This window comes from Ammospiza caudacuta, chromosome 1, assembly GCF_027887145.1.
Source record: "Ammospiza caudacuta isolate bAmmCau1 chromosome 1, bAmmCau1.pri, whole genome shotgun sequence".
NCBI lineage: Eukaryota > Metazoa > Chordata > Aves > Passeriformes > Passerellidae > Ammospiza > Ammospiza caudacuta.
The window spans coordinates 68,638,267-68,665,321 of record NC_080593.1 but is presented as its reverse complement, the minus strand read 5'-3'; the positions used below and the strand labels follow the sequence as shown (position 1 = coordinate 68,665,321).

The window sequence follows — 27,055 nt, the reverse complement described above, 5'->3', positions numbered from 1 at the left end:
CCAGGTGCCTCTTATTGACTAACAGAGACCACAGCTGTACTGTCACCAGGCACCTGGAGTGCAGCAGCCAACTGGGCTGCACACTGGAGCCTCCAACATCTGGTACACAATACTGTCCCCTTCATTTCAGAACTTTCACACTTACAGAAAATCTGTTGCAGATGTTACGTTCCACAGTACAGTCCACTTCTGCTATTTTGACATCAGTCAAACCTGGAAATTGCTCTTTGGCAAGGTTCTCCCAGATTGGAGCCAAGTTCTTACAGTGACCACACCTAGAAACAAAGGAGGGAGATTTGTTTAACAGATACACTTTCTACTTTACTGTCTTGCTGCAATTGCTCTAAGTTTAACTAGCAGCCTTTCCTATCCCCATATGATTTCGCCCTCCAACTCCCTTGCACTATTATGTCAGTAAATGAGCTAAGAAAAGAAGTTATTTTATTTAAGTTAAGCACTGAAGTACTTTCTGGCCTTTGTTAGTCTTGCCTAGAATGGTATTCTAAATCTCGGTACATTAACATTTTACCCTACAGAGGAATATGAAGCCAAATAAAGACAAGCACAGAGAATGTTTAAATGGAAAAAAAAGATCTCTTGGAAACAAAAATGCTTTTAGGAAGACACAGAATGTCTGTAGAATTAATTTTCCAGGTAGCATATGCCAGTCATACTAAAGCTACATAGCCCGATTTTTAATTAATTAAATGAGATTTTAATTTCCCTATTAAATTTCTTCCAGTTCCTAGTGGCCTCCTCAACCATTAGCATTCATTTTGTTTATATTTTGAACTTGGCTTAGTCAAGTTCTTAATGTGAACTTCTTACTGCCTTTAAGAAGAATTCCCAAAGCACTTTAGCCTTTAAATCTGCATTGCTCATACTATTCTAACCCAGCTGCACCTTAATTGGGTTATTAAAACAGACCCATAATTGCCTCGAGGCTAGATCAGGGCATTTACAAAAATAATGAAAGATGTCTCAGCAGAAGTTTTCTTAAAGCAAGCCAGTGTATATTTAAACTACCTTGTTAATGCACAGTGACAGTATAAAAGCATTTCTGACCACGCACAAAAACTACTAGAACAGAATGATTTTGTGCTTACAATGCAAATTAACATTAATATTTATCCAAAACTAACTGAAGGGCAGAACTAGAAAGCAACATAATAGTGTTTGCTGAGCCCTACATAAGTTAATCCACTTGGAAGAGAATATGGTCATTTATATGCAGAGCACTACAGGCAGTCACAAGCCTGACTTTCAGAGCCAAAACTAGGATATGAGTTACATAAATATAGGAAGCATTTTCCTAAATGGTGGCTTTCTGAGCATTGCAGCCAGGCAGCACACACTGGTGACTCTACATCCTGAAACCACTGTTTCTCACCCTGCCATCCAGCACTGATCTTATCTGTCAGATCCAGAAGCATCCCATGATATCTCGTGAGTTGAGGACATGGTATTGTCAATAAGAGATAATCAAAAGGGGGGAATTTCTTGATCTCAAACTCTCCCAGAAAAGGTTGCTCCAGGTAATGAACTAGTAGATGTGCCAGCAAGCCCTGGGTTCAGAACTCAGACTGGAAGCTGCTCTTGAGCACAGGTGTGAAGTGAATTTCCCAGCCAGTTCTGCAGGTGGGGCAGAAGCAGCACGGGCACAAATCTAAATCCCTCCCAGAGTACAGAAGGGACAAAGGCAGTGAGGAAAGAGCAGTCAAAGATGAGGGGTGTGCATGCTATGGGCAGGACATTTCTTAACCCAGTGGTGGCAGATATTTGCTCATATCCAAAAGCAGATCTTACAGGTGGAAGAGAGCATAGCAGTGGTTCTCAAGCAGCAAAGGGTGACAACACTGTAAAAGCCTGCAGCAATGAGCTTAAGTGAAATTAAATGCTCCCAGGTAATTCTTGCCTACATTAAGAAACATATTCATGCCTACTGTTGAAGTTAAACGGCAATATTTTGAGATGCCTGAGCACATCTAAATATGGGTGGTATTTGCTTGCATTGCTTTGTAATGGGGCCTTTTGTAACATAAACAAAACATTTTTTATACTTTCTACACTGTGTTAATGGAATGCTAGTGATTAAATCAGAGATGTGTTATCTTTCACACAGTGAAATATAGCTAAATTTTAATCTCTCCCACTACACTAGGCTTCCTTCTGTTGGCTAAAAGACCAGCAATGGATGAGCAAGATGGTATGCAAGTTCCATTAAATTCTGTAGAGGTGCAAATAAGATGAATTCTATAAACCAGAAAGAGAAATGTGAAACTTTCTTTTTGTTTCAGAAAGGGAATAGTAAGAAAAAGGGGGAAATACTTCTACAAGTTTGTAATACTGAGGTCTTAACCCATCTGGAGTGCCAGGCTCTGCTGGATATAGCAGGAATGGCAGATGCCAGACGTGACTTTAATTTCCCTCTTCAAGGCATTCCATTGGGTATCTCCACCTACACCATCTGCCCTGGGTCCCTCTAAGAACACACTGCATGAACATACACTCTTAAGAACATCTTAAAATTTTCACTTCTGCAAGTTAGTTTTTGAACAGTTATTTGAAGAGTAACAGGCAGTTAATTATCCATAGCTCAACAATCTGTATCAAAACTCAGGTGCTCCAATGAGGCTCCCAATGTGTCTGGAGAGTGCCCTAAGGCCAGCATCCTCTCCTTTCTCAGCACTGAGATATGGTGATATACTCCCCTCATCTAACCCTAACCCAGGGATGGGAACATGCTGCACCTACAAAGAAAGCTTCACTCTCCCTGTTACCCCAGCAGGACCTGGAGGCTGACACGGTAAAGCTTCTGTGTCAGCCTTTCCACAGAGAGGCAGCTCAAGGGAGCTAAACAAGACTGAGCTTTTTTTTTGCTTTGACTCTTGCCAACGCACACATTCTTCAGCTAATTTACAGTTTAGATCAAGACAACAAATCCAGTACTACAGCAACTATTGCACTCACATCTTAGCCAGCAATAATCCTGAACAGCAACAGCTGCAAACTGCTTACCATGGAGCATAGAATTTAATAAAGGTGATCCCCCTAGCAATGGTTGCATCAAAGTCTTTTTCAGAGAGAGCGAGCACTGAAGCCTGCCCCTGAAAAAAAGAGAAAAATATGTCAAAACATTTTGTATATACAACATCAGTCTACTGAGCTTTTACATTCCTAAAAGGGAAACTGGAATTGGAAAAGATAATATTGTTGGTAATATAAACAAGAGTAGCAGCAGCAGACCTGCCTTTTACTTCTCAGCAACTTTCCTTCCCTAGAGAGATGTAGAGAAAAGAGTGTTTTACACTGAATCTCATCCATAACTGGAGAAACAAAGCTTCCCTATTTTCAAAGGATTTGCCTGTATCCAAATTTTCTGTAATTTAATGAATTCTGTAATTTTTAATAATTCTAAAAAATCACCTTAATTTTAATACACTATGTTTCAAGGAACAGCCCTTAGAGGAGTTGGCTTCAAGCAAGTAATGGACGTCTGAGGTTTAATGAGGTATTCAAGGCACACAAGTGATGTCTCAAGAGCTGCTCTCTCTGTTCTTTCTTCCCCTGCATTGCATTCACAGAAAAATCTGTTACCAGAAACACAGATTTGCCTGTCAAGAGGACATCACAACACCACACTTGCATGGGTGCCAGGAAATGTTTCTACTCCTGATAATATCAGGAGCAAGGGAATGATGGGAGGAAAGCACATTGCTTACATTCTCACATGAGAGCATGGAGCTGAAACTTCATTTTTTGTGTGAGACCTTTAAGGGTGGGAGGGATTAAAAACAGATAAATGTACCTCATGCCTATAAAAGCTTCAAAATCAAATGAAAGCAAGAGAAAAACAAGATCACAGCTCACAGTATTATCAATTCTATTTTAACCCCAGTAAGTTTTGTGAAGCCAAAATTAAATTTGAAAATCCCAATTATCCAGTACCTTTAAACATTTTTGTAAATAACTGTTAGTTCATGGAATTATTTCACTGTGCTGAAGTGTTATTACCTCTAAATAACTGCTAAGAAATTAGAAATTATACTTTTATACTTTCTAATTATTAAATAATCAGAAATAATTAAATGAAGCAAAAAGTAAGCACTGTGCTTGTACTCTGATTTTCCTAAATGGCTATCTAAAACTGATGTTCCTAACATAATATACAATCTAAAATACAAAATTTGAAAGCCTGATTAGTAACAACTTCCCCATGATTTGCATAGCAAAACGAATTTTAAAGCTCTGTAGATTACTATCAGAATAGCAATGTGAACTATATAACCACAAAAATAATTTAACATCCGATATCTCAATTTTAGCTTTGCATCTCAAAAAAAAGACATCTAATGCAATCACATAATCTGAGCATCTGCTGGTCACACTGCCTTAATCCACCAGGATCATGTTTTGTACGATTTTAGCCATGTCTGGCAGTAGAGAAGTCTCATGGATGTAAAAGCACAGCTGGCAAGTACTTGGGCTATATAAGACATGGGGGAATCCAAGTAGGGGCTCAACACTGGGACACAAATTTGGAGTGGGAACTTATTGCCTTTGCTGCCTGTGGTCAACTGATGGCAAATGCAGTCAGTGTTTGCTGGCTACAGGGGCTGGCCCCTTGTTTCAAAATTCATGAAAACAAAGAGTCGGGGATCTGAAGATAAAAGTTGTAAGGACAAGCTGAGTCCAGCACTATGTCTGCTATTATTTGGCAAAAAAAATCCCTCAACAATCCTTTCTTCCTTGTGTGTGTGCTGGTGAATGCAAGGCAGAAGTGGGAATTTGTGTCACATGTGGTTTATGTTATTTCTATAAAAATAGAAAGACAACTAATTACTTTCGGCATTGTACTAACACCAGCTCATTGGGATCTTCCAAATATGAGGTCAATTAAGAAAATAAAAATTGAAGAGCGTGACAATTGCAAATCTATGTGGTCTGTAATGTTTGGTAAGCCACTTTATGCAAGATGGGTAATGCTGCTGGAAAAGTCAGCTGGGAAAGGTAATATTTTCCTGTAAGAAGCTGCATAGAAACTGTATTTATATTAATCATATTTTTGCCTAATTATTTAAGTTCATTCTATAGCACAAGGGAATGTAAATCCCTGTCCCTTATTTTATAGGCAGAAAGTATGTTCTGCACATTTCATGAAAAATTATGTTTGAAGTCCATCCCTAATTTCTCAGCCTCACCAATTTTTCATTCATCTCCAAGAAAAATGGCAGATGAAATACCAACAGGATTAGAAAAGACAGAAAATTATATGACATGAACTACAATTGTACAAACGTTATTTCTGCCAATTTCTGAACAACAACAATTTCTGTAGTTCCAACAACCAAGATAAAAATAAGTCTCCAAACGCCAAGGAGTTTTCCTGTCACAGGGCACGTTACCTTACCATATTGGTACTGGTCTTCCTAATCTTTGTTCATTGCTTCTGCAGATAGATTTCTAAGTACAGAACCCTGGCTTATTTTAGGGGCTTAGAAGTGTGCCCCATGCCCCTGGATTCAAGTGGTAATGTTGCAAGGAATGTTCATCTCTATGGTAGTGAGCTATGCTGTCATAAAGACCCAGGTGCCAGCAGTTCCATAGGCCAAAGAGACCACATTCATGCCTGTATCTAAGTAACTTACTGCAACCATAAAATAGAAATCAATTTTTTTTTTCCTTCTCCAATTCATCAGGGTAGTAAAAGTATCTCTAGGATTTATGATCTGATTCCATCATTAGTTACTCAAAAAAAAATAACCAGGGAATTATTTGGTACAGTTTACCTCCAGAAACTGTCAAGCTATCAGAGAGAGAGAAACACATGGAGGGCTCAGACAGGCAGCTAAAACAGTCTCAACACCTTACATTGGAGCACTTACCTCAACAGGGGTGGGCTCTGCAGGTGGCTGTGGGGGGGCTTCAACAGGTTTATCTGCTGGTGGCTCCTTCCCAGAGCTCTGCAGTTGGGAATCCACATATTCTTTCAAGGAATCAAAGTCCCTCTTCCCTTTGTATTGGTCACCCTACAATTAGCAAATAGTTTGTGCAACCTTCTACATGCAGTTGACAAAGCAAATAAATAATTACTAGTAAGACATAAGATTGCCAAGTGTGAGCAAATAAACAATAAATATCTAGTTCTAAAACTTCTCTATGACATTCCATTCACTCCATGTCTTCAGCTTTTGCCACAGATTCTTCAGTATCCAAAGGGAACAATCTAACATTCCCTTGAAATGAAAGGTGTTTTCGAAACATAGAAGCAAATTTTGGAAACATTTCCACTTTGACCTTCTGGTCTCACCTTAGTCAGCTTTTTAAGAGTTATTTTCTTGCATCTAACTCTACTACAAGGAACAATAAAGTACCCACTGTGGTTTGGGTGATGTCTCTGTTACCCTGTGAGCTCTACACAGTGCTTTGACAGGGCTGAAAAATTTAACTTGCCTGTCTCTGGACTACACAGTCATTCCTCTGGCCTACACACTTGCCACAAGTCCTTGGAAAACCAAAATAGTAAGGCATTGCACTCTGGGCACCTTAGTTGCACCTGGGTGCAAGAGACAACAGCAGCCTGCTGCAGGGCAGACATTTCCAATTGCACCACTCTCCCAAAAGTCTAATCCTGTTTTTAAACCTGCACATGAAGCAGTCAGCCAGCCAGATCTTTGAGAGGCCACAGTTTACCTTGGATGTTTCCCCATATTTCAGGTACTTTCCAAATCCAGAGAACAAGACAATCAGGAGATTGTCAGAACAAGAAATCAGAGCACTTGTGAGCAGCTCGTAGTCTCAAACCCACTGTCGGCCCTCTCCAATTTGGCCCTTGCATGATTGCCCTCAGGGTTGTCTGTGAAAATTAGTACTAATTTTCCTGTTCAGAAGAGAGATCATATCTTTGAGGCATTACATACCCATTCTGGATAGAATTCTTGAGATGTGGTCCTATGTGGTGTGGGCTGCAAGATATATTTCCTCTTGTAGATGAGGAAGACTCTTTAAGGAACAACATCCAATCTTCCATACATTAGAAGGAAGAACAGGCATCTCTTCAGCTTTCCTTTATCATTGGGACTCCTTCTACACATTTTCCTTCTTTTGTAATTGATAATGTTTCCTCTAACTACTGCCCCTTTCCTGGCAAGAAGCCTCTACCTGTTTGTTTGTACCAACAGCAGTGGTGTGATGCCAGACTTCAGTTATGGCAAAGGGGATGAAGGTATTACAGACAAGGCTGGATGACTGAATCAGTTCTCCTCCTTCCCCATTACTAACCAGTATCATGGCTGCCAGAGACAGTTTCAGGAATTTCTGGGCCAGATTATTGTTCTGTGTTTTTTCAAATATGTTGTATCAGCCCACGGAGGAATATGTGATTTTGGTGGCTGTATTCCACCAAGGAATGCCACACTGCCAGTGGGGAAAGACAGTTTGATGTCAACTGAAATGCATTTTTCAGATTAATGGCTGAGGTTCAGCTCTACCAAATACAACAGTAGTATTTTTTTTTTTTCTTTTGCTGCACTCTTGATTGAAATAACTCCAAGGAACTCCAATTATTACAATGTTTAAACTACAGCTTAATTAACTAAAAAACCTCTAGCCTTGGACATGCCACCATGCTTGATTTGAGCACTCCATCAGCTTCCAGCAGTGCTGCTTGAATGTGAATCTGGTTTGGATTCAAAAACACAGGGGCTGCTTCATTTAAATTTGCTAGTGTCTGATCTTATAGGGGTGCTTATACCAAAGCTCATAGGGTATGTGCTTGCAGCCAGTTTCTCTTCAGAGTGCCAGAAAATTGCCACAAGCAGTGGCCACTAAACCGTTTCAAGTAACAAAACTTAATGTTGCTGATACTGTAAATGTTCAAAAAGGACACAGGTTGAATGGGAGAAAACCCCCTCATCCTTCCCCCTGCCAAGAACTTAGCAGGTAAGAGCTACAAGTGCAGTCCTGGGCTCTCTTGCAGGCCTGTTTTGAATATCCATTGAATATATTTAACTAATCTTGAAATTGTGAAATATAGTATAAATAACGCTGCAATTTATAATATGTTTATTTACTGCTGTTCAGGTATGTGGTAAATATTTTATCTCCCCATAATTTCAGAATATTTTAGTTCTCTGAATTGCTGCAAGGAATAATGTTAACTGGACCCACAAGATTCTCATTCACAATGTCATGTGAAATGTTTGGGTTTATATAAAAAAGAAAATTTGCATCTCTAGACACCACTCAGCAGATGGCCATCACTTAGAGATGAGACTCTTCTGATACACTTTGTGAAAGTTACATACTTTTTATTATTTCTATTCACAGGTATATTTTTGTGTTCCATATGAAGTAAAATACCATGATAAAGTAAACCCAGAATTCTCTCACACAGTAGCATAACTGGAGATCCTGCTTACAGATTTATGAACACTGTATCAGTTGTTTGCGAAACAGAGAATAAAAATCTTTATCTGTGGACAAACTCTACCTCTTCTAGCACCCAAATTAACATCCAACATCCTTTCTCTCACAAGCAGATTTTTTTTCCAGAATGTAAGCATAGTCCAAATATTATTCAGAGAAAAAATGGTATGATTTTTTGCTGAACTTGCAGACTCACCTTTTCACCATTCCTAAACCAGAGGAGTGTGGGATAACCACGAACTTGGGCTTCAGAGCAGACTTCGTAATGTTGGGTACAGTCGACCTACATTTTGGGAATAAAATCCAAAACTATTCAGTGCCTAAAATAAACATACAACAAGCATTATAGCCTCCCTTGTTTAAAAGCTCAGAAAAATACAGGAACAAGCAATACAAGGCTTGGCAAAACTCAGTACCAAGTACTGTCTTGAGAATGATTATGTCTGCCTTCCAAACAGTGGTTTGGTTGTATAATTGGGAGGGTCTGTGTGTATTGGATTTATTTTTTTTTTTTTTAAGGAGGGATTGGGGAGGGAGGAATGGCTAGAAGGAAGTAGTAGCAGTTACAAAGAACAATGAAGACATAATAAATATTTCAATTAAAAAGTACTTGGTATTCTCAGCTAATAAAATCAGTACATGGACAATGAGACACAAAACACTAATGTGAGAGAGCTTTAAAGTGAAGACACACTGGCTCACCCATTTTTTAAAAAACTACTCTTTAAAGACTTCAGAAGGCATGTCAACAGTTAGCAAGTGAGCTGTATTTCAAGGGAAGCTCCAAGTGCATAGCAACATTCAATTCTAATATAGTCTGTAAAGTTACTTGTTTATAAACTTTTCACTGAAGATCAATTCTAAAGATTAAACAGTGTTAAGACACTATTCCCCCAGATTAGATGAAGGTCATGGTTCAACCTTCTTAGAAACAGTTGTGCTTCCTGTTTACTTACAGACTTAAAATCTTAGCCAAGACATGCTTCAAGATATATTTCACAAGCTATATAGTTACATAAAATTGTCTAGGCATCCAGATGAATCTTAGTGGAAGTATTAAACAGCAACTCTCAGTAATACAAACTGCAAACACCACAGACAACTGATTAAAACTGAAATTTATTGTTTGTTTTTCTCTGGGTACCAGAAAATGGTAACTTCATAAAGATACTTAAGCAACTATTTCATCAGACAGCAAACAAAGGTATCAAAAAGTGCAGAAAGATTCAAAGGAGAAAAAGCTTCTGATATTTCATTCTCAGAGGGAATCTAACTTTATAACCACCAGGTCTGAACATATATATATTTGTGTGTCTTCTCGGAAGTTCAACTTGCTTATATATATATATATATCTATATGTATGTCTCCTCTAAAGTTCAACTCTGCTGGCCTGTGCTGTACATGTACAGCATACCTGAATTAAGAGATTTTCAAAAGCATTAAAAAAACCAGTCAAGCTCATCCCTCCTACTGCAGAGGGAGAGTCCCTCTGCAGCACTGACAACACTGCTGCCATGCAGTGTTTCAGGCCACTGTGAAAGTTTAGGGGTGTGGAAGTTGAGCCCAGTCCAGTTTCCATGGTTGGCAGATACAGAGGGATTCCCATCATGAGCCACCTGGACTTAGGTATGGGTCAGCAAATAAAGCCATTAACTGCAATTGCCAGACCACCTCCATACCTCTGCACAGTAGTCAGTCCACGTACAAGTAACAAGCTCCCATGGTAAATACACCACAGAACCTGGTTATCAACCCTAAGGGAAATAGTAAAGCAGGACAAAATATCAATTTTTAAGGTGCAAGACTCCCCTGAAACCTTTCAAAAGTTTTATGGGGAAAAAGGGAAAAAAAACCAAAACCAACAAAGAAATAATTCATCATAAATACCCAGTAGGGCTAAAGCTTGTTAAGGAATCCAATGCTGCAAAGTGCAAATTAGAAGTCACTTTCCCACTCAAATTAAATACTGAAGTCTATCAAATTCTGCAAAGCAAATGAATAATAAAAAGCAAATCTCAAAATATTATTCCCTGCATCTGATGTATCAGACTTATTCCCAGCTCTGAAATGCAGAGAGGCAGCTCTGTTTGCAACAAGGCTTTGCTTAAAATGGGCAAGGTCCTGTTAACTGTGGATGTGTGAGAAAAAAAACATGACCATCTCAAAACAAAAATACAAACTGTGACTATTAAAGGATTTAAGAGGTGACAAACAAGACAATTGTGATTTGCAAATCATAGCACAAAAGGCATGATTATTGACTGAAACATATGTTGACACAAACCATATTTTCAAACTAAGAGAGTTTCACCTACCTTACCAATTTTGACAGTTTCCGAATGCTCAAAGACTTGAGCCAGCTGCTCCCAGGTTGGGGCCAAAGCCTTGCAGTGACCACACCAAGGGGCAAAGAACTTGATGAAGTGATTACCTTTTAATATAAAAAAAAAAAAGAAAAAAAAATAGCTAATTTGGAATGAACTTGGCTGCAATTAAAGTCGAGGTACTAATCTCAGGCTGCAAATTTATCATGGTATTTCCTGAGTTAAAGATAGGAAATGCTGTGAATCAAAGGCCAGGACAAAATACTTCAGCAATTAGGTTCTCAATACTGTATGCAGTCCCACAGCGTTGCCAAATTTCCTGAAAATTCAAACAGCTTCACAATCTCAAGCCAACAAGTGAGGTAGTAAAACTGATACTTTTAATCTAACCATTTACCTTAGTGTTTAATTCTACCAGTTGCTCTCTTACAGAGTAGAGAGAACAACCAAGGAATATATGTTGATAACAGCATAAATTGAAGTATTAAATTTCAACTTCATGCAATGATGTTTCCTAAGAAATTAAGTCCATTAATTACCTGAAAAATGTTGTTCAGTTTTCCATTTTTCTTTTTCTGCCCTGCTCTTTGAATTTTCATGTCAACTACACAGAAATTTCTGCCTTTAGAAGACGTTCATGGCATTTTACGCAGAGGAGAATCCCTGTGCTATCTCCTACTAAGGTTTAGTTTAAAAGTATATATTATTGTTTGAAGAGTACCAAAATATGCAATTTCTTTCAATTCAGATTAATTAATTCAAATTGCTGCACATTTTTGCATACATCAAGGCAAGGCTCTGTTAAATGAAATAAAAATGAACTTAATTAAAATAAGGGGGAAAAAATTAATTTGCAGGAAACACCAGCAACTGGAGAAAAGCTCTTTTTAACAGAATTGTTCATAATCCTTTGAAGACTGCTTTGGGGCTGGTATTACTTGAAATAATTTCTAGTTTGAAGGCTTGTCCACAAAGGTCAGAGGAAAGGCAATACAAAATAACCAGGAAACAAACTGCAGTAAGAGTGTACTCTAACTTGACTGGTCTGCATGTGGAAGACTTTCAAACTGATTGACATACTCTGTATGGGTTAAGTAAACTGCAAAATAGAATTTCACATGAATTAATAAGAACACTAGTCAAAATCAGCTATTCTTTACCATGTACTCTGATATACTCTCCTCAATAGACAACAATATAATTTATTTTTGTCCCAGAGCAGCAAAAAGGTGAAAGGAGGCTATGTAAGAACAGAGGTCAACTTTTCTGGTGTAACTGCTAAGGGTCACATTAAATTCAAGCACCGAATTTCTCGTAACTGAAGTCAAGAGAGGACAACACATTTACAGATGATTGTAAACCTGTTTAACCATCAGATATGACCATGAGAATGTCTCCTCTATGAAGGCCAATGGATACATAATAAAACCACTTAAAACATTTACAATGCACTGAACTTTACAGTCTGAGAAGGTAGTTAAGATGACAAATGCTTAGCATATCCCTGATGGCTTGGAGGAAAATTAATTGAGAATTTTGATTGAATTCCACATTAAGCCAGACATGCTGGGAAATTTTAAGTTAGCTGCACAAAATGCTGTTTTACACATGAAAATATTTCTAATGAGTGAATGGTTACTTTAAGAAGTTCTAGTTTGACCTCCCTAGAGATTTAAAATGGGCAAACATTTAATTTTATCCAGCCTTTCTTTTTCAGATAACAGATGGAGAAAGTAGGATCCTCTGTTGTCATGCCAGCCCAACGTTTGTATTCTAAGATTTTGCTCATTGTCTAAAAAAACATCATGTGAGTGGTGAAATTTCCCTTATTAGGTATCCCTCCTGGCATTAATTTTAAAGCTTCCAGACAATATATTTTTAAAATAGCCAAACAGACAAAGTGTTTTGCCCACATTAATTCTGGAGGAAGGAAATGAAACAATATCAAATAAAGGGCCAGACTGGAGTGGGATGGGGGCTGGAAGGAGGAAGCGGGTGGATTACACTTATCCAGAATAACAACCTGGGAGGAAGAACAAACCAGCACCTAGGGAAGGAGGAAATGGGACTTGCAAAAACACAAAGTGACAAGGCTGTGACTGAGCAAGGAGCTCAGGAAAAGAAACAGTTTAGTTGAGCAAGCCCCACTAGCTTCTTCTTTGGCATTAGTAACCATAATTTTACTGCCTTCTGAGTGCTCTACTTCAACTTTCTTTTAGTCTGCAACATGTAATTTAACCAGTGCATTTTAACATAGTTTGCTATGTAGTTACCTCTTTCACTAGGTATTACTGGAAAATAAAAGAGAGAAGGAGGTGTCCTCAAAATGAACATTTCTGGTGTAGACTTCCCACTACTAATGTCTCTGTAACCAAATTTCTCTTGTTTGGAAAAATTAGTTACCTTCTGCTATGTGCATCTTGAAATTGTCTGCTGAGAGTTCATACATTCCTTGCTTAGGTTCAGGGGCTTTTGGTGGTTCCACATCAGATTCAGGGTCCTATTCACAAGAAAAATTAACTTTTATTTCTCTTCTACAATAAATACACAATATCTTTTTCTTGTATCACACCACTGTGTGATAGTGCCATAGACTCTGAAATTTTAAATTCCTAAATTCTTTTTCTTGTATCACACCACTGTGTGATAGTGCCATAGACTCTGAAATTTTAAATTCCTAAAGCAATGTCCTTATTTAGCTTGATTTAGGTACCTAATGTTTCCTAAAAACAACTACATGAAAGCAAAAGGTGAAAAGGACTGCCACATAAAAGAGAGATACCAGAGTCTGTGGAATACCAGTCTTTCACTGTGCTCTAGTACAGTCACAGGGCACAGTGATTGCTGTAGCATTCATTGCATCACCATATATTAACACACTTAAATTATATAACAGTGCCTCCAGAGCATCACACATCAGCCACAACTGCCATCACACCCATTTCAGTGGTCTCTGGGCTATTTAAAAATAGTGCAAATGCTATTTTCTGCTCCCCTAGTACCAGAAGGAATGCTGTCTACCTAATGGCTCCATGAAAACAGAAACAGTGGAAATGGAGCAAACACTTAATACATTTAACTTGCAAGAAATTCATGAGCATTTCAGTGAATGCAAGTGCATACTTTCTAGACTATAACCCTAGAGCTGAAAAGAATTTTTTAGGAGCCTCAACGTGTATTTCTTAAAATAATTTGGCATTTAAAGTTCAATTACTAAAAATACCATATTTGTTTAAATGTAATCACACTAACTGTGGTTCAGCAATTACTAAAGCTTTCTCTTGATGAGAAACAGCAATCAAAAATTTAATTTTAGGCAAGGCTTGGCTCCTCTATGTGAATGATACACCTAAACTTAAGGATTTTCCTAGTGATGGTATGAGCCTATCTTACTTAACTGATCATTTTAAACCTTTTCTTAGGCACAATATTATCAGAAGGTAACTCAGCTAAAGATGGCATCCATGTTTTAAGAGGTAATTAAGCCCAACACTCTAATACATTATAAATTGCATAAAAATGCAATTTATAATGTATTAGAGCTAAATTGCTTTTCTCACTCTAGAAACATTATGGCATACAGGTGTCAAATGAATTGACAGCGAGAACTGTATCTTAAAATGTCAAATGTATAGGCATTAAAACTGCATTATGTACTGTAATTTTAAAAGCAGGAAACAGAGAGCAGGTCACAGGATGACCGTTTTAATTAATACTCTGACTTACATGTAAGCTGTTTCAGATTGATACAGCAACCTGACTTTTATTCTCAGGAGCAGATTTCCTCCTGGAAATTGAAACCTAACTTAGAGAAATGATAGATAAGTAAGCCTGCAGAAAAGATTATTTCCTTTTCACTTACAGATGGTTCCTCATTTAGTTTCTCCAACATCCAGTTTTCCAGTGCCTGGAAGTCCCTAGGGCCTTGGTATTTCAGAGGTTCTTGTCCCGGTTTAAGTAACTTTAGCCTAAAGGGTCAAAATGTAGAGAAGAGTGAGGCAACAATTTTCACACCGGAAACATGCTCAGAAAGATAATGTGCTTTGCTAATCCATGGCAATGCATCTCAGGCTGCAGTACCAGATCTCTTGACTATTAACATCAGGCACCCTTTTCAGATTAAAGTGTCATGGCTAGAACTTAGGACCCCTTTTCTTTCCCATGTAAGCTTTAAGGAAATTTTAAAAAGAGAAAATAAGGCATACTTAGTTAAAAATCAGCATAGTGTAATATTACTTTGATCAATAAGAAAAAACTATTTTAAAATTGCAGCATTCAGTTCTATTAATCCTATTTCAGTTTATCAAAGAGCATCAATTTTGTTTTGTCCACCTCTCTCCATCACCAAAGGAAAAATATCTAGCACTTATTTTCCCAGGAATTTCTTTCTCACCTTTTGTTCCCTGACTGTTGTTGCAGTGTAGGGCTTGTCATGTGGTATTAAACTGATTAAAAACACACTGAGACAAGTCAATAGGACAAGAGGATAAGTGACTTCTTGCAGGCATCCAGACTTCATGATTGCAACATTCATTAATAGCCATCAAAACATTTTCCTAGACTACGTAAAGCTTCTACTGCAAATTTTAAGTTGAAATTGGAAGTCTGTTTAATAAAGGTGTGATACTGCATTCTGACCTAGTCTTATTTTTTAAAGCAAATCAGACTTTCAATTACTACTGTCACCTAGCCCTCACTTCCCCTTGACAAGCTGTCATTTTGTACTGCTTCTTTAATTTCTTGGAATGTTTTTCTCTCTCTTGTTCCACAGTTGGAAGAAGTGAACATATGAAAAGTGTTTAAAAACCACATAATGCAAATACATTCAAAATAGATAGGAGCTCCCACTGTTATTTTCTTCTCAAGATATTCTTGAATGTTCCTTGTGATGACAGAAAATCAGAATAACAAGGAAGGAAAAAAATTAAAAAGAAAAATATCTAAAACACACACATCCTGGCAATATTTTTTGAAAAGTAACAAAACAAATTCAGGTAACATCTTAAAAAAAGATGTTTTCTGCAAACAAGGGTACAATTTCTCTAGTTCAGTTGAAAGAATATTTATTTTGCACCACCAAGTAGTCCTGAGACAACTGTGATAGAAAGTGCAGGGACCAGCTCAGACACTTTTTCTCTGTGGGGATGGAAAGGGGATGCAGCCTTTCCTTTGACAGGTGTTTAGGAAAGCAGTGTAGGGATCAGCATGACCTGAACTTGCAGCAATACCTCTGCCTGAGGAAACTGTGAAACTTCCCATGCTGGAGGTTTTTAGAAACAAGGTAGTTCAAACCAGACTCAAATAGAAAGAGAACTGTTACCATGAATTCCCCTTCATTGCTATATTTCTATATCTAGCAGATGATTGCCTTATTATTTTTAACTTTTCAAATAGATAAGAGCAAGCACTAACTATTGCTATGTATTCAATGACCTTAAAGAGGAGGGAGGGGAAAAAGCCCTCCAGCAATTACACATCCATTGATTTTTTCCTATTCAAAAATCTTTGCCATTCTGTTTCAAGAGGAACAGCACGATAATATAATCTATGCAAACAGGCAATGACAAGCAATGCTCACTTCTGCAGATATGAAAACAGAACTGTAACATTCATTCTTTCTTGGTATTTGTAGTGGAAGCAAGACACACACTGCCCTTAAGGACAATTCCTATCTCAACAAGGACTGTGCTATTTATAACTCAACTTCTACTCAGTCACACTCATCTGCGTCCAAGTGGGTGCAGCCAGGAGCAAATGAAAAGTTCAGGCTGTTGCTGGGGTTGGCAAAAACACCAGACAAAGTGAGCAAAGGGAAGGAAACTGAAAAATAAAGGCTGTGGAAGGGCTACAGATAATCATGGATACAATCTCCACTTATCCCCACTAAGATGAATAATTAATAAAGCAGTAGAAAGGATCCCATCCATATTTGCAAGAAGCTTAAAAAGGCACAAGTGAAAAATAAATCCTTTTGCTCCTTTTCTGTCAGTTTAAAAGGGAACACACATCTAACCCAAAGGCACTGACCTCTCATAGATACTCTAGACCATGCTCTGCACACCAAAGCTGAGCTAGTGACATACATCCTTGATAACAGCATAAACACAGCAACCTTAAAATGCTAGACCAAATATAAGCAAATTTAGCTAGAAAAAAATCCACACAGTATCACCACTGCTATGCTAAGTGATACTATTAATTTATTGCTTTGTGAGCACTTAGTTCACTAAAAATCTAAGAGACCACCTATAAAGCAATTACAAAGGGTGCATTTGTAATTGCATTATAGGTGGTCTCTTAGATTTTTAGTGAACTAAAAACCTTGTGGCAGAAAAACTTGTGGCAAGTTACTTTCAAAAGTACTGTTGGTAGAAACCAGCTCTGTCATGCATATCACAGCTGCACAGTGTACTGTTGCTTCAGAAAGAGGTACTCCCACACAAAAGAACAGGAAAATTCTGGACTTCAGTTAAACACAGCCACCTTCCAAGACATAAAACAGCTTCTAGAAAGAAAAAAAAAAAAAGAAAGAAAGAAAGAAAAAGCCTAAGAGTACTATGTATCACATGATACTTGGCAACATTGCAAAAAGGCTTCAAATGAATATAGCAGGTCCAAAGGGCTACAAAGAAACCCAGCAAAAATACAGCTTAGAAGTCAGCTTCAAGAAATTGGCAGAGGATCATGGAAAACTAAAAAAAGAAAAATAGGAGCAGACTTCTTTCTATACTTACGTAGGGTATCCTCGCACGCCAAATTCAGAGCACAGAGGAAGATCTACAGTACAATCCACTTTAACAACATAGACCTGTGGGTTTTCCATGTTGTTGTATTTATCTCCCAAGTCATTCCAAGTTGGCTGGAGGCGCTGACAATGTCCACACCTGTGACAGAAGGGACAAGATACTGTTTAATATCTGCTCCCACTTAGAGGGAAATGAGCCCATGGAAAAGTCATATGCAGAACGGTGGTTTCGATAAATTTAAACAAATCTTTAAATCAAAAGTAAAATGAGTTACATCAGAAATCTTCCATACTCAAGCACTGTTACACTAAGCAACAGCAAATGCTATTAAGAACTGCAGCATGCTGCAAACACATCTCATGTAAACCTCTTGCTATTCTCCTTTTACAGTACAAATCCTATGAATACCCCCCAAACTTAGTAAGGTTATTAATCAAAGCCCTGTCAGTCTTCCAGCATTCTAGAAAAATCCTGCAAGGTTGCCCCGCTTTCTTTACATTCTAATATTTCAAAATTCCCCCTTTTTAGCAGTAGATAAGAAAATAATAGTTTCTAGCCTCTTTGTAATGCCACTTGCACTTCCATGCTTCAGAGGAATTGTAACACACAAGTCAAGAAACATCATATCCAATTTTGTGATACAGTTTCCCAAAATTTTGACGACTTTTGTGGGTCACTTCCAACTCAGAATATTCTGTGAAAATCCTCCCATTCTATCCTCCCATTTCTGCCCCAGCAGGACACCATCAACTCTTTATATCTGCAGACACACAGAAAACTGGCCTCATACAGTTCCTGCAACAGCACCGCCCAAAAGCAAAAAATAGCTATTATTCTTCTCACTGTTTTCCCAGTCTTTCAAATCATTATAGCAATACTGTATTCCTCAAAGTATGGTGGAAAGTTTTAAGGAATGGATGTTCATTTCTCTTTAATGTCTGCTTTTGCCAACCCTCCAAGACATCTAAGAAATACAAAGCTGGAGTAACAGAAAGCATTCTCAGACTGACAGCATGAAAGCAGTTATTGCTTGGCATGACCTAGAACATCTACTTTGTAAGTAACAATTAAAACACCAGCAGGACTTTGGAGAACTTTGCTTGGACTTAAAATAATTTCACTCATACAAACGATTTTGAGTACACTTGTAGGAAAGTTGTATGGATTCACACCTTTCTATCCTGAGATCACTGAGAGATAAAACCAACCAACCAAAAAAAAAAAAAAAAAACAAAAAAAAACAAAAAAAAAAAACAAAAAAAAAAAAAAAAAAAAAACCCTTGAGATAAAACCAACCAACCAACCAACCAACCAAAAACCCCCTTTCTTTAAGATAAAGAATTTTTCCTGATCTTAATAAGGTCCTGTAACAGCCAGGTACTGTGGTTCACATATGCTCCTGTGATGTGGCTGAATACAATCTCCTATGTGATCTTATACTGAATTGTCCTGGTGAAGGGATACAATGTGTTGTTATTAAAATCAAATATTCCTTAAATATTTAACTTCTGACTGAAGTCCCTCCATAGTCAACTCCTTCACAGAGCTTGAATTAAGAGGAGGATTTTGGATACTCTGATCCCTTCCCCTAGCAGATGCAGTGATTCAAAACACCAAATGAATACTAGCTGGTGTTAGAGAACAGAGCATGGAAAACTAGGTAAGGCAATCCCAAGTAATTAACCTCCTGTTTTTTAAGCACGACAGAGCTGCCTTGTCCCTACTTAACACTGTGATCTCTGCTATACACACCCCTTTCCTTCCTTCTTTGGATTATGGAAGCTAAAAATGAGAATAAAGCAGGAAAAATGTTCCTATCTGAATCAGTAATCGACTAGTTAGTCATTCCCAGTTTGAAAAAAAAAAAAAAAACCAAAACAGTATTATATAGAAGGAAATACATGATGGTCCTGAAAACACTTTTTCTGATGTTTCCAAGGAAATATATATAAAACCAAGGAGGGCAAAATCAAAGAACAAGACCATGCAATATCACAGGCTTGCCTCAACCCCATGCACCTACAGAGTCCTTCACTGCTGCTACTCTACAACACATAAGTGGGGCTGGAGGAGCTGCTGGGGACAGTGGAGACCTGGGTGTCAATGATGAGTTCTGCTCTTTTATCCCTAGATGATCTAGAAAGTTGTAAGCATCCACAACCTCCACTGGCAAGCACAAATGAAGATCCAAAAGAGACAAACACAGACATTTATGGGGGTCACTAGTAGAACTTGAGCTCTGCAGCCATCAAGGGCAACTCCACAGTAAGGTACAGCTCAAATCCTTATCCAGTTAAAAACACAGACATGGTTTAAGCAGCCCAGAACCATTCTTGCTCTGCACAGAATAATCCAACTGAAGTGAAATCCAGCCAACAGCTCTATTCGACAACAACAAACTCTGGTGATCAATTCTGCTGCAGCTCAGTGTGCTTGCCAGATTTACCAAGTAAGAATATATGTTGAAAAGACCTGTAAGAGTCAAAATAATGACGTAAGGCTACTCAGTTGAGATGATTTCCTGCTAAGGAACCAGGGGAACCTCCCTCCTCTGTAGAAATGGAACTGGTATGGCAAACAACTTAAGAATACTTTGTGCCACCAAGAAAGTAACCTGTTTTGTCTCCAGGTGTACCTACCAAGCGGGACAGCCTTCTGAACAAAAATCTAATGACATCTGATGGCAAGGGGCTTGGAATGATGTAGAACCCCACCAGTGCCACTACTGTTTCTGAGTGAGGCCCTCTGCTACATTTGTTTCAAGAACCTGGAAGAGATGGTGCTGGCTCTAACCCAGCTCTTACTGGTAGCATTGAGGATGCAACATTAGCAGCGCCTACATAGATCTGAAAGACAATCCCAGCTGGATGTTGGGCTGTTTGCCTAGGAACTACAGACAACAGCCTGTGGGAAGCATTGGGAGATTAGCACATCACCTCAGAACAGGGCAAGAGGCTCTAACACAGAGTCCAGGACTGTCAGGCTGCCCACCCTGATCCCACTGACAATTAAACTACTGGTGTAGTGGTATAAGCAACTCTCCCAGGTACTTGGATGTTCCCTTTGCTCTGCTCTTCCCTTGGACCTGAAACCCAGCCCTACTGCTGCCTGTCAGGAGCCAGACATCCAGACCAAGGGCCCTGAGGCCAGGACCAGAGATCTGGAGGAGATTTGCTAAGGATGCAGAGAAAATCCAGAGAAGCTGCAACAAATCTGGTAAACAACACTGTTCCCTCACACTTAAGTTGAGCAGAGATCCTCAGCCCTCCCAAGGGCACAGCGTGATCCAAGTGGGCAAGGCCAGTGCTCCCTTTGATCTGTGCTGAGGATATGCAGCATACACTGGATTCTGCAACAGCCCTTTTGGCAGAGGGCCTCCTACAAAAAGTGTCTTGGGATAAGAGAAAGCTCATCTGCTTTCAGGGATGCCTGTGAAAGAGTCACTCAAGGTGTGGATAGACATAGATATCATAGACACAGATATCATTCCTGCTCTGCATGGGCATTTCTCAGGTCTTACTGCACTCTCAGGCAAAAGTCCTTCACCAGCAAGTCAGGTGTCATCCACTGTTGTGATCTTCAGAGAACAAAGGCATCTGCTCTTTCAAGCTTTCACTTAAAATTTTCACATGGCATAAATAAGTCAATGTTAATAACAAAAAAACGTTTTCAAAGGAAATGCTTTCCTGCTATGGATTTCAAAGACTCTCATATGCCTAAATGGCACCGCATAGCAATGGATAACTTTGGATCAAAACACAACTTTTGCACATTGTTCCCTAATCTAGATTAAAGAAAATTTGGGAGGAAAAATAAAAAAGTAAAAAAGAAACCTAACAACCCTAACAATAGAACTCCCAATAACATCTACTGGATATCAGTAAGATAAAAAAGGGTAGGGGAAGAGGCAAAGAAAAGAGAAGAATATGAACAGCCATGAGAAAGATTCAGGCATGAGAAGTACTGTGCTGTTGACTAGGAATATCGAGTAAAGCACTGCTCCCTCGTTAATCTCAACCATTTTTGAGCCAAAAGTACCAGTCCAGGACAAAAGCCCAGTGGGTCTCTCACAAACCCAATAACTCTCCAGCTCTCCTACGGGTACCTGTGGCCTCGGGGACACAGCACGATGGTTAACACAGCAAATTTACCCTTAAATTTTGTACGTGCAAAGAGAACATGGATTCTGCAACGAAAGCATCTGCGAGCTGGGCTGGGGGGCCCAGGGTGAGTAAGTGACGGTGGCCAAGCTGCGACTGCTCTCGGTCCCTTTGAGGCGCGCCGGAGCGGCTCCCCCGCACCCCGGCCGGGGGCGGCTTCGGGCGCCGATGGGTTGGACCTGATGATCTCAGAGGTCTTTTCCAACCCAGCCGAGCCCGTGGCTCCGTGACGGGGGCGGCCGCCGCGGCCGGGGCCAGCACACCGGGGGTCCCGCTCCCCGTCCCAGCCCCTCCCCGCCAGTCCCCCCCCCCAGTCCCGGGGCAGCGCGACCCCGCGGCCTCCCCGCCGCCCCAGCCCGGCCCGGCCCGGCCCTGCCCGCCGCCTCCCCCGCCACGTCAACGGGGAGGAGGCGAGCGGAGGGCGCGGGCCGCGCCGCGCTCGGTACCCACCACGGCGCGAAGAACATGACGAAGTGGGGGGCGGCGGCGGCGCCGTGCCGCAGCATCTCCGCGCTGTAGAGGTGCCGCCCGTGCGGGTCCCCCCCCGCCGCCGGGCCCGGCCCCGGCTCCGGCTCGGCCCGCGCCGGGCGGCCGCAGAGCGCGGGGCCGAGCACGGCCAGGGACAGGAGGCGCCACCACGCCGGGCCGGAGCGGAACGGAGCCATGGCAGCGGCGGAGAGAGCGGGACGAGCCCCGGCGGCCGCTGCCGCCTCCGCCCCGCCCCGACCGCGGCCCCCGCCCCCGCCCGCCTCCCGGCACCCCCGCACGCACCGCCGGACCCTCCGGCCGGGAAATACAGCACTCTGCAAAAGTGCTGCCTGTGCAGCGCCCGACACCTATTTCTTATGCTACTCATTAATTAAATTGCTCTATGCATCCATATTAAAGTCTAAAATAATTGCAGATTTTATATTTTTTAGTACTGAAACATGCTCATTTCTGGAAATCCTTAATTTTATGAAATTATTTAAATACCATATAATATCTATTTTTGTATTATATTTTGATCATATTGATTCATAAATCTACATTAGAATTTAAAACAATAGCAATTTTAATATATTATTTATAAATGTATGTTTTATATTATTATAATATATAATATTGTAATTATATTGTAATTATATTCTAATCATAATGTCATATAGTATCATATCAATATCTTTATTTTATATATATAATATTATAATATTTCTATAACACATAATATCTTTTTATGGTACATATTAATTATATTATATTATATTATATTATATTATATTATATTATATTATATTATATTATATTATATTATACAACTATATATAGTATTTATATTAATTATTAATTATTATAGTATGTATATTGGTAATTATATTAATTATATTAATTATGATAATATTTATTTATATTAAAATTTCAATTAATAGTTTTGGGGTTTATATATTTACACACACAGACATACTGCAATGAAGATTTTTGTGCAATAAATGAGTGCTGAGAAAGCAGGTGTGGTGGTACCAGCCAGGTCAGTAATGGTGCTGTGCCTCTGGGAGAAAGCCTGGCCCCTGAGGCTCTTAATCCCAGCTCCCTGCCCAGCTGGAAAGAGGTCTCCATTCCCTTGGCTTGGTTCCCTTACTTCTGAGGGAAGGGAATAAATGGGTACCCACACTACCTGAGGGTTTTTGAGCTGCAAGAGAGTAATGATAATCAGTAAACAGTAGTAATAGTAGCAGCAAATAATACAACAAGGAGATCAGTATGAGGTAGCTGCAAACTGATGTAACATGGGAGAGGGAGGTTGTATTTCATGGAATCACAGAATGGTTTGGAGTCGAAGGGGCTTTAAAGATCATCTAGTTCCAACCGCCCTGCCACGGTCAGGGACACCTCCCAATAGAAAAGCCTTATCCAACCTGGCCTTGAACACTTCCAGGGATGGAGCATCCACAGTTTCTCTGGGCAACCTGCTCCAAGGCCACCCCACTCTCACAGTAAAGAATTTCTTCCCAATATCTTATCTAATCTAAACCTACCCTCCTTCACCTCAAAGCCGTTACCCTTGTCTTATCATTCCATGCCCCTGTAACAAGTCCCTCTCCATGTTTTCTTGCAGGCCCCCTTTGGGCACTGGAATGCTGTTCCAAAGTGTCTCCAGAGCCTTCTCTTCTCCAGGATGAACAGCCTCAACTCTCTCAGCCTGCCTTCATAGAACAGGTGCTCCAGCACTCTCAGCACCTTTGTGGCCCTGCTGTGGGCTTGTTCCAAGAGGTCCATAACTTTCTTGTGTTGGAGGTCCCAGAGCATTTCTCTATGCTCTTCAATTTTAATTATTTTTAGTTTAGATTTGAACTTCAAATCCTTGAGCTTGCGATAGTGAAGTGGGTAATAATCAGGGACTCCCCTTGTCCATTTTTATGAAAAACTAAATAATTCATCATGCACATGTGCATGCAGACACATATCTGACCCTTGTACCTGCAGTGGTCTGTGCTGGTGCAATGTCAGGACTCAAAACCAGCAAGACAGGCTCCTCCTGGCACTGCTCTGCTCGCTGACAAGCTGCTGCTTGCAGTCAAGTGCCCCGACAGGCAGAGCTCGCTTCAAATTTTGTCTCCAGACTCCTTCTCCCCCACACCATCCCATCACTGAATGCTTCATTCTAACATCACCTCTTCCACAGGACTAACACAAGGAAGGAGCTGGCTCTGCTGGCCATGTACTTGTGTAACATCCTTCTCATTTCCTGGGCTGGTTTTTGCTTAGAGCCTGTGCTGACTGATTGCACAGCTCACTTTTATGCTACAAAGACCATCCTTAGAACCAACAAGAATCACTTCTCAACCCCTCCCCACCCCCTCCAAAAAAAAAATTAAAATAAGAGATATCTTTTCTTTGAAAATTTTTAATTGCTTTCTAAAGCTATAATCTGCCTCAAAATGATCAACTACAAAAGGATCAAACTACACTTATCACCAAGCTAGAAGAAAAGGCAAACCTGAAGTCTCCAGAAAAGTAGCTAATCACCAGAATCAAAATTTAATTTCAAATCACTAAGATCAAATACAAGGCAGTAGCCCTTTTTTAAACAAAGTTTCTTTCTGTGGTGTTCAAATTAAGTGACTAATTATGCATAAAAAAAGAAAAAAAAAAAAAAAAAAACAAGTGCAGGTTACTTCCCTCTTCAGCTTATGAAAAAAGTCAACAAATCCCCTAAAGGAAAAGGCAGTATCAGACAGGGTGAGAATGACTAATTCTCAGACCTTTTGGACTACAAGTGCTGATACAACCAGGTGAGTTTTCTAACCACAGAAAGTACCTCCTGTTGTTAAGAGAGCTGTTTCTTTTCCCCAAGAGTGTATTTTTGTTCTGCTTTTTCTCTGTACATTTACCATATTTAAAAATAGACATTTAAATTACAGATCTTCTTACCTTAATTAAAAATGGACTAATTAAAAGCTGTTTTAGAATATTTTTTTAATGAACATGTGGAATTAAGTCTTCTATCTATGGTGCATACCACAGAGAAAAGGACAGCAATGCATCAACACTTTCAACAGAAATGTGTAATATATAATATTCCCTAGAGGAACAGGTACAGATTATAGTTAAGCTCTTGTGAATTAGCCAGAACTACTGCTAGGTTAGAACTGCCAGTAAGAATAATTCTTTCTCTGAGAATAGCTCTTTCCTCTCCATAAAATGCTTGTAAGTTTAATATTGCTTATATAAGTTAGTGTTTCCTGCTTGCTGATTTGCATTTTGATTAAAACTCAATTACTTTGTCCAACACCTCACTCCAGCTCCCTGCACCCTGTGCCTGTCCCAGAGTAAATGTTATGGAACAGCTGAGAAGGCAAGACCTAGGGCAAATACCCCAAGGATGAAGAGCCACCAACATCAACCACTTATGCCTGTTCCAATTGCTTCTCACTGGTGAGCAGCTCACAGCAGCCCATTTTGGGTGAGAACATGCATCAGGAGGTAAAAAACATTAGGAAAGACAAAGCTACAGATGGTAGCTGATGGTTGCAAAGACTGATCCAAACTAACTCCTAATGGAGAGGAAATTGCCATACACAGCAATTAGCCCACAACGTTTATAAACATGAGGGCTCGTCCTGGGATGTCACAGTCATTGCTGATTCTGACTCCCAGTGAATCCTACAGCCCCTGTGCACATATGCCATCTCCCAACGTCCTCCCAGCATTCTCTTGATCTCAGTTCTGGATGCACAATCTCAAAATCTTTGCAGAGAAATAATTCTGATACCTCAAGCCTGGCCCAGTGCCTCTTAGCTCCCCATGCAGCCAGCTCCTTTTGGCTAAGAGGCACCACCTTATTCCTGGTGGAAGCTTTGACCTGCAGAGGTCAAACAGGAAAAACAAACTATTTATCCACATGTGCTTGGCCAAAGAAAGCCCTTGCTGGGTAGTATGTGCTCAGGGAGGCTGTGCAATGCATAGGTCTGATGTAAATGCTTTGTAGAACCAAGGAACCTAGGACTGAAAAAGACCTCAGAGTGGATGAATTTTAGTCTTCATTCTGCCATATAAATAGTATCATACAATCCTATTTGTAAACTACCCCAGCTCTTCTTTAAAACAAGCAAAAACTCAGAGGTTTTTTTTGCCTACCACTCTCTAAAAGTTAGCTCCTTACCTAGGATTATGAACTTTTTCAAAGTCAGCCTATATTTACTTATAGCTCATTCATACCAGGGCATTTCTCTGCCAGCATTGTCTTTTCAATGAAATACTCTTTTCCCCTCTGACAGTATTTAGAGGTAGCAATGACCTTTCTCTCTTTTGTTCTGCTCTTACTAAACAAGCCAACGGTTCCCCTTCCATTCATGCCTGAGTACCATCCCACAAATCTCCTGCACAAATCAGACTGGCAAATGAAAACAATCATTCATCCTCTCATTCATTCCCACACAGCTGAGCAGCAAATGTGTGTTCTAACACTTGCACATCTCAGTCATCTTAGGCCCAGTGTTAAATGCATTTCAGAAATGGGACTAACATCGAATCTGAGAGTCTGACTATTTTGCAGATGTTTCCCTTTCCATTCATGTCACAGACAACTACTTCCTCTTGGTGACTCAGACCTGAAAAGATGATATTATGTATGCATTCAGTTTGTTTCGGGGTTTTTTAAATGCCATTTTCTTGCTGCCAGCTAAAGCAATATACAGCAAAAGACTGCCCTGCTCGATAGAGCCCAGAAATAGGCACTCTGACACACACACACACCCCTCTGCCTGGGCTGCAATGACCATGACATAGCAGGGTTCCTTAGAGCACCGAGGAGGGCATAGAGCAAGCTCACTACTCTGGACTTCAGCAGAGCAGACTTTGGCCTCTTCAGGGATCTGCTTGGTAGTATATCATGAGATCAAACCCTGCAAGGAGCCC

The 27,055-nt window shown here is 39.9% G+C and overlaps 1 protein-coding gene across 2 annotated transcripts in view; it reads right to left on the bottom strand.

Moving 5' to 3' along the window:
- Positions 1-27,055, bottom strand: part of TXNDC5 (thioredoxin domain containing 5) — a 37,202-nt gene that overhangs the window by 2,098 nt on the left and 8,049 nt on the right. Inside the window, exons 1-9 of one of the 2 annotated variants that reach the window (XM_058800447.1) lie at positions 22,109-22,323; positions 17,487-17,636; positions 14,615-14,720; positions 13,156-13,252; positions 10,744-10,859; positions 8,624-8,710; positions 5,886-6,029; positions 3,019-3,107; positions 146-275 (exon numbers count right to left, since the gene is read on the bottom strand). In XM_058800447.1, the coding sequence (XP_058656430.1) occupies positions 146-275; positions 3,019-3,107; positions 5,886-6,029; positions 8,624-8,710; positions 10,744-10,859; positions 13,156-13,252; positions 14,615-14,720; positions 17,487-17,636; positions 22,109-22,323 (1,134 nt within the window). Of the gene's footprint in view, positions 1-145; positions 276-3,018; positions 3,108-5,885; positions 6,030-8,623; positions 8,711-10,743; positions 10,860-13,155; positions 13,253-14,614; positions 14,721-17,486; positions 17,637-22,108; positions 22,324-27,055 lie in introns of those variants that run through there. The other variant, XM_058800455.1, reaches the window with a different exon arrangement.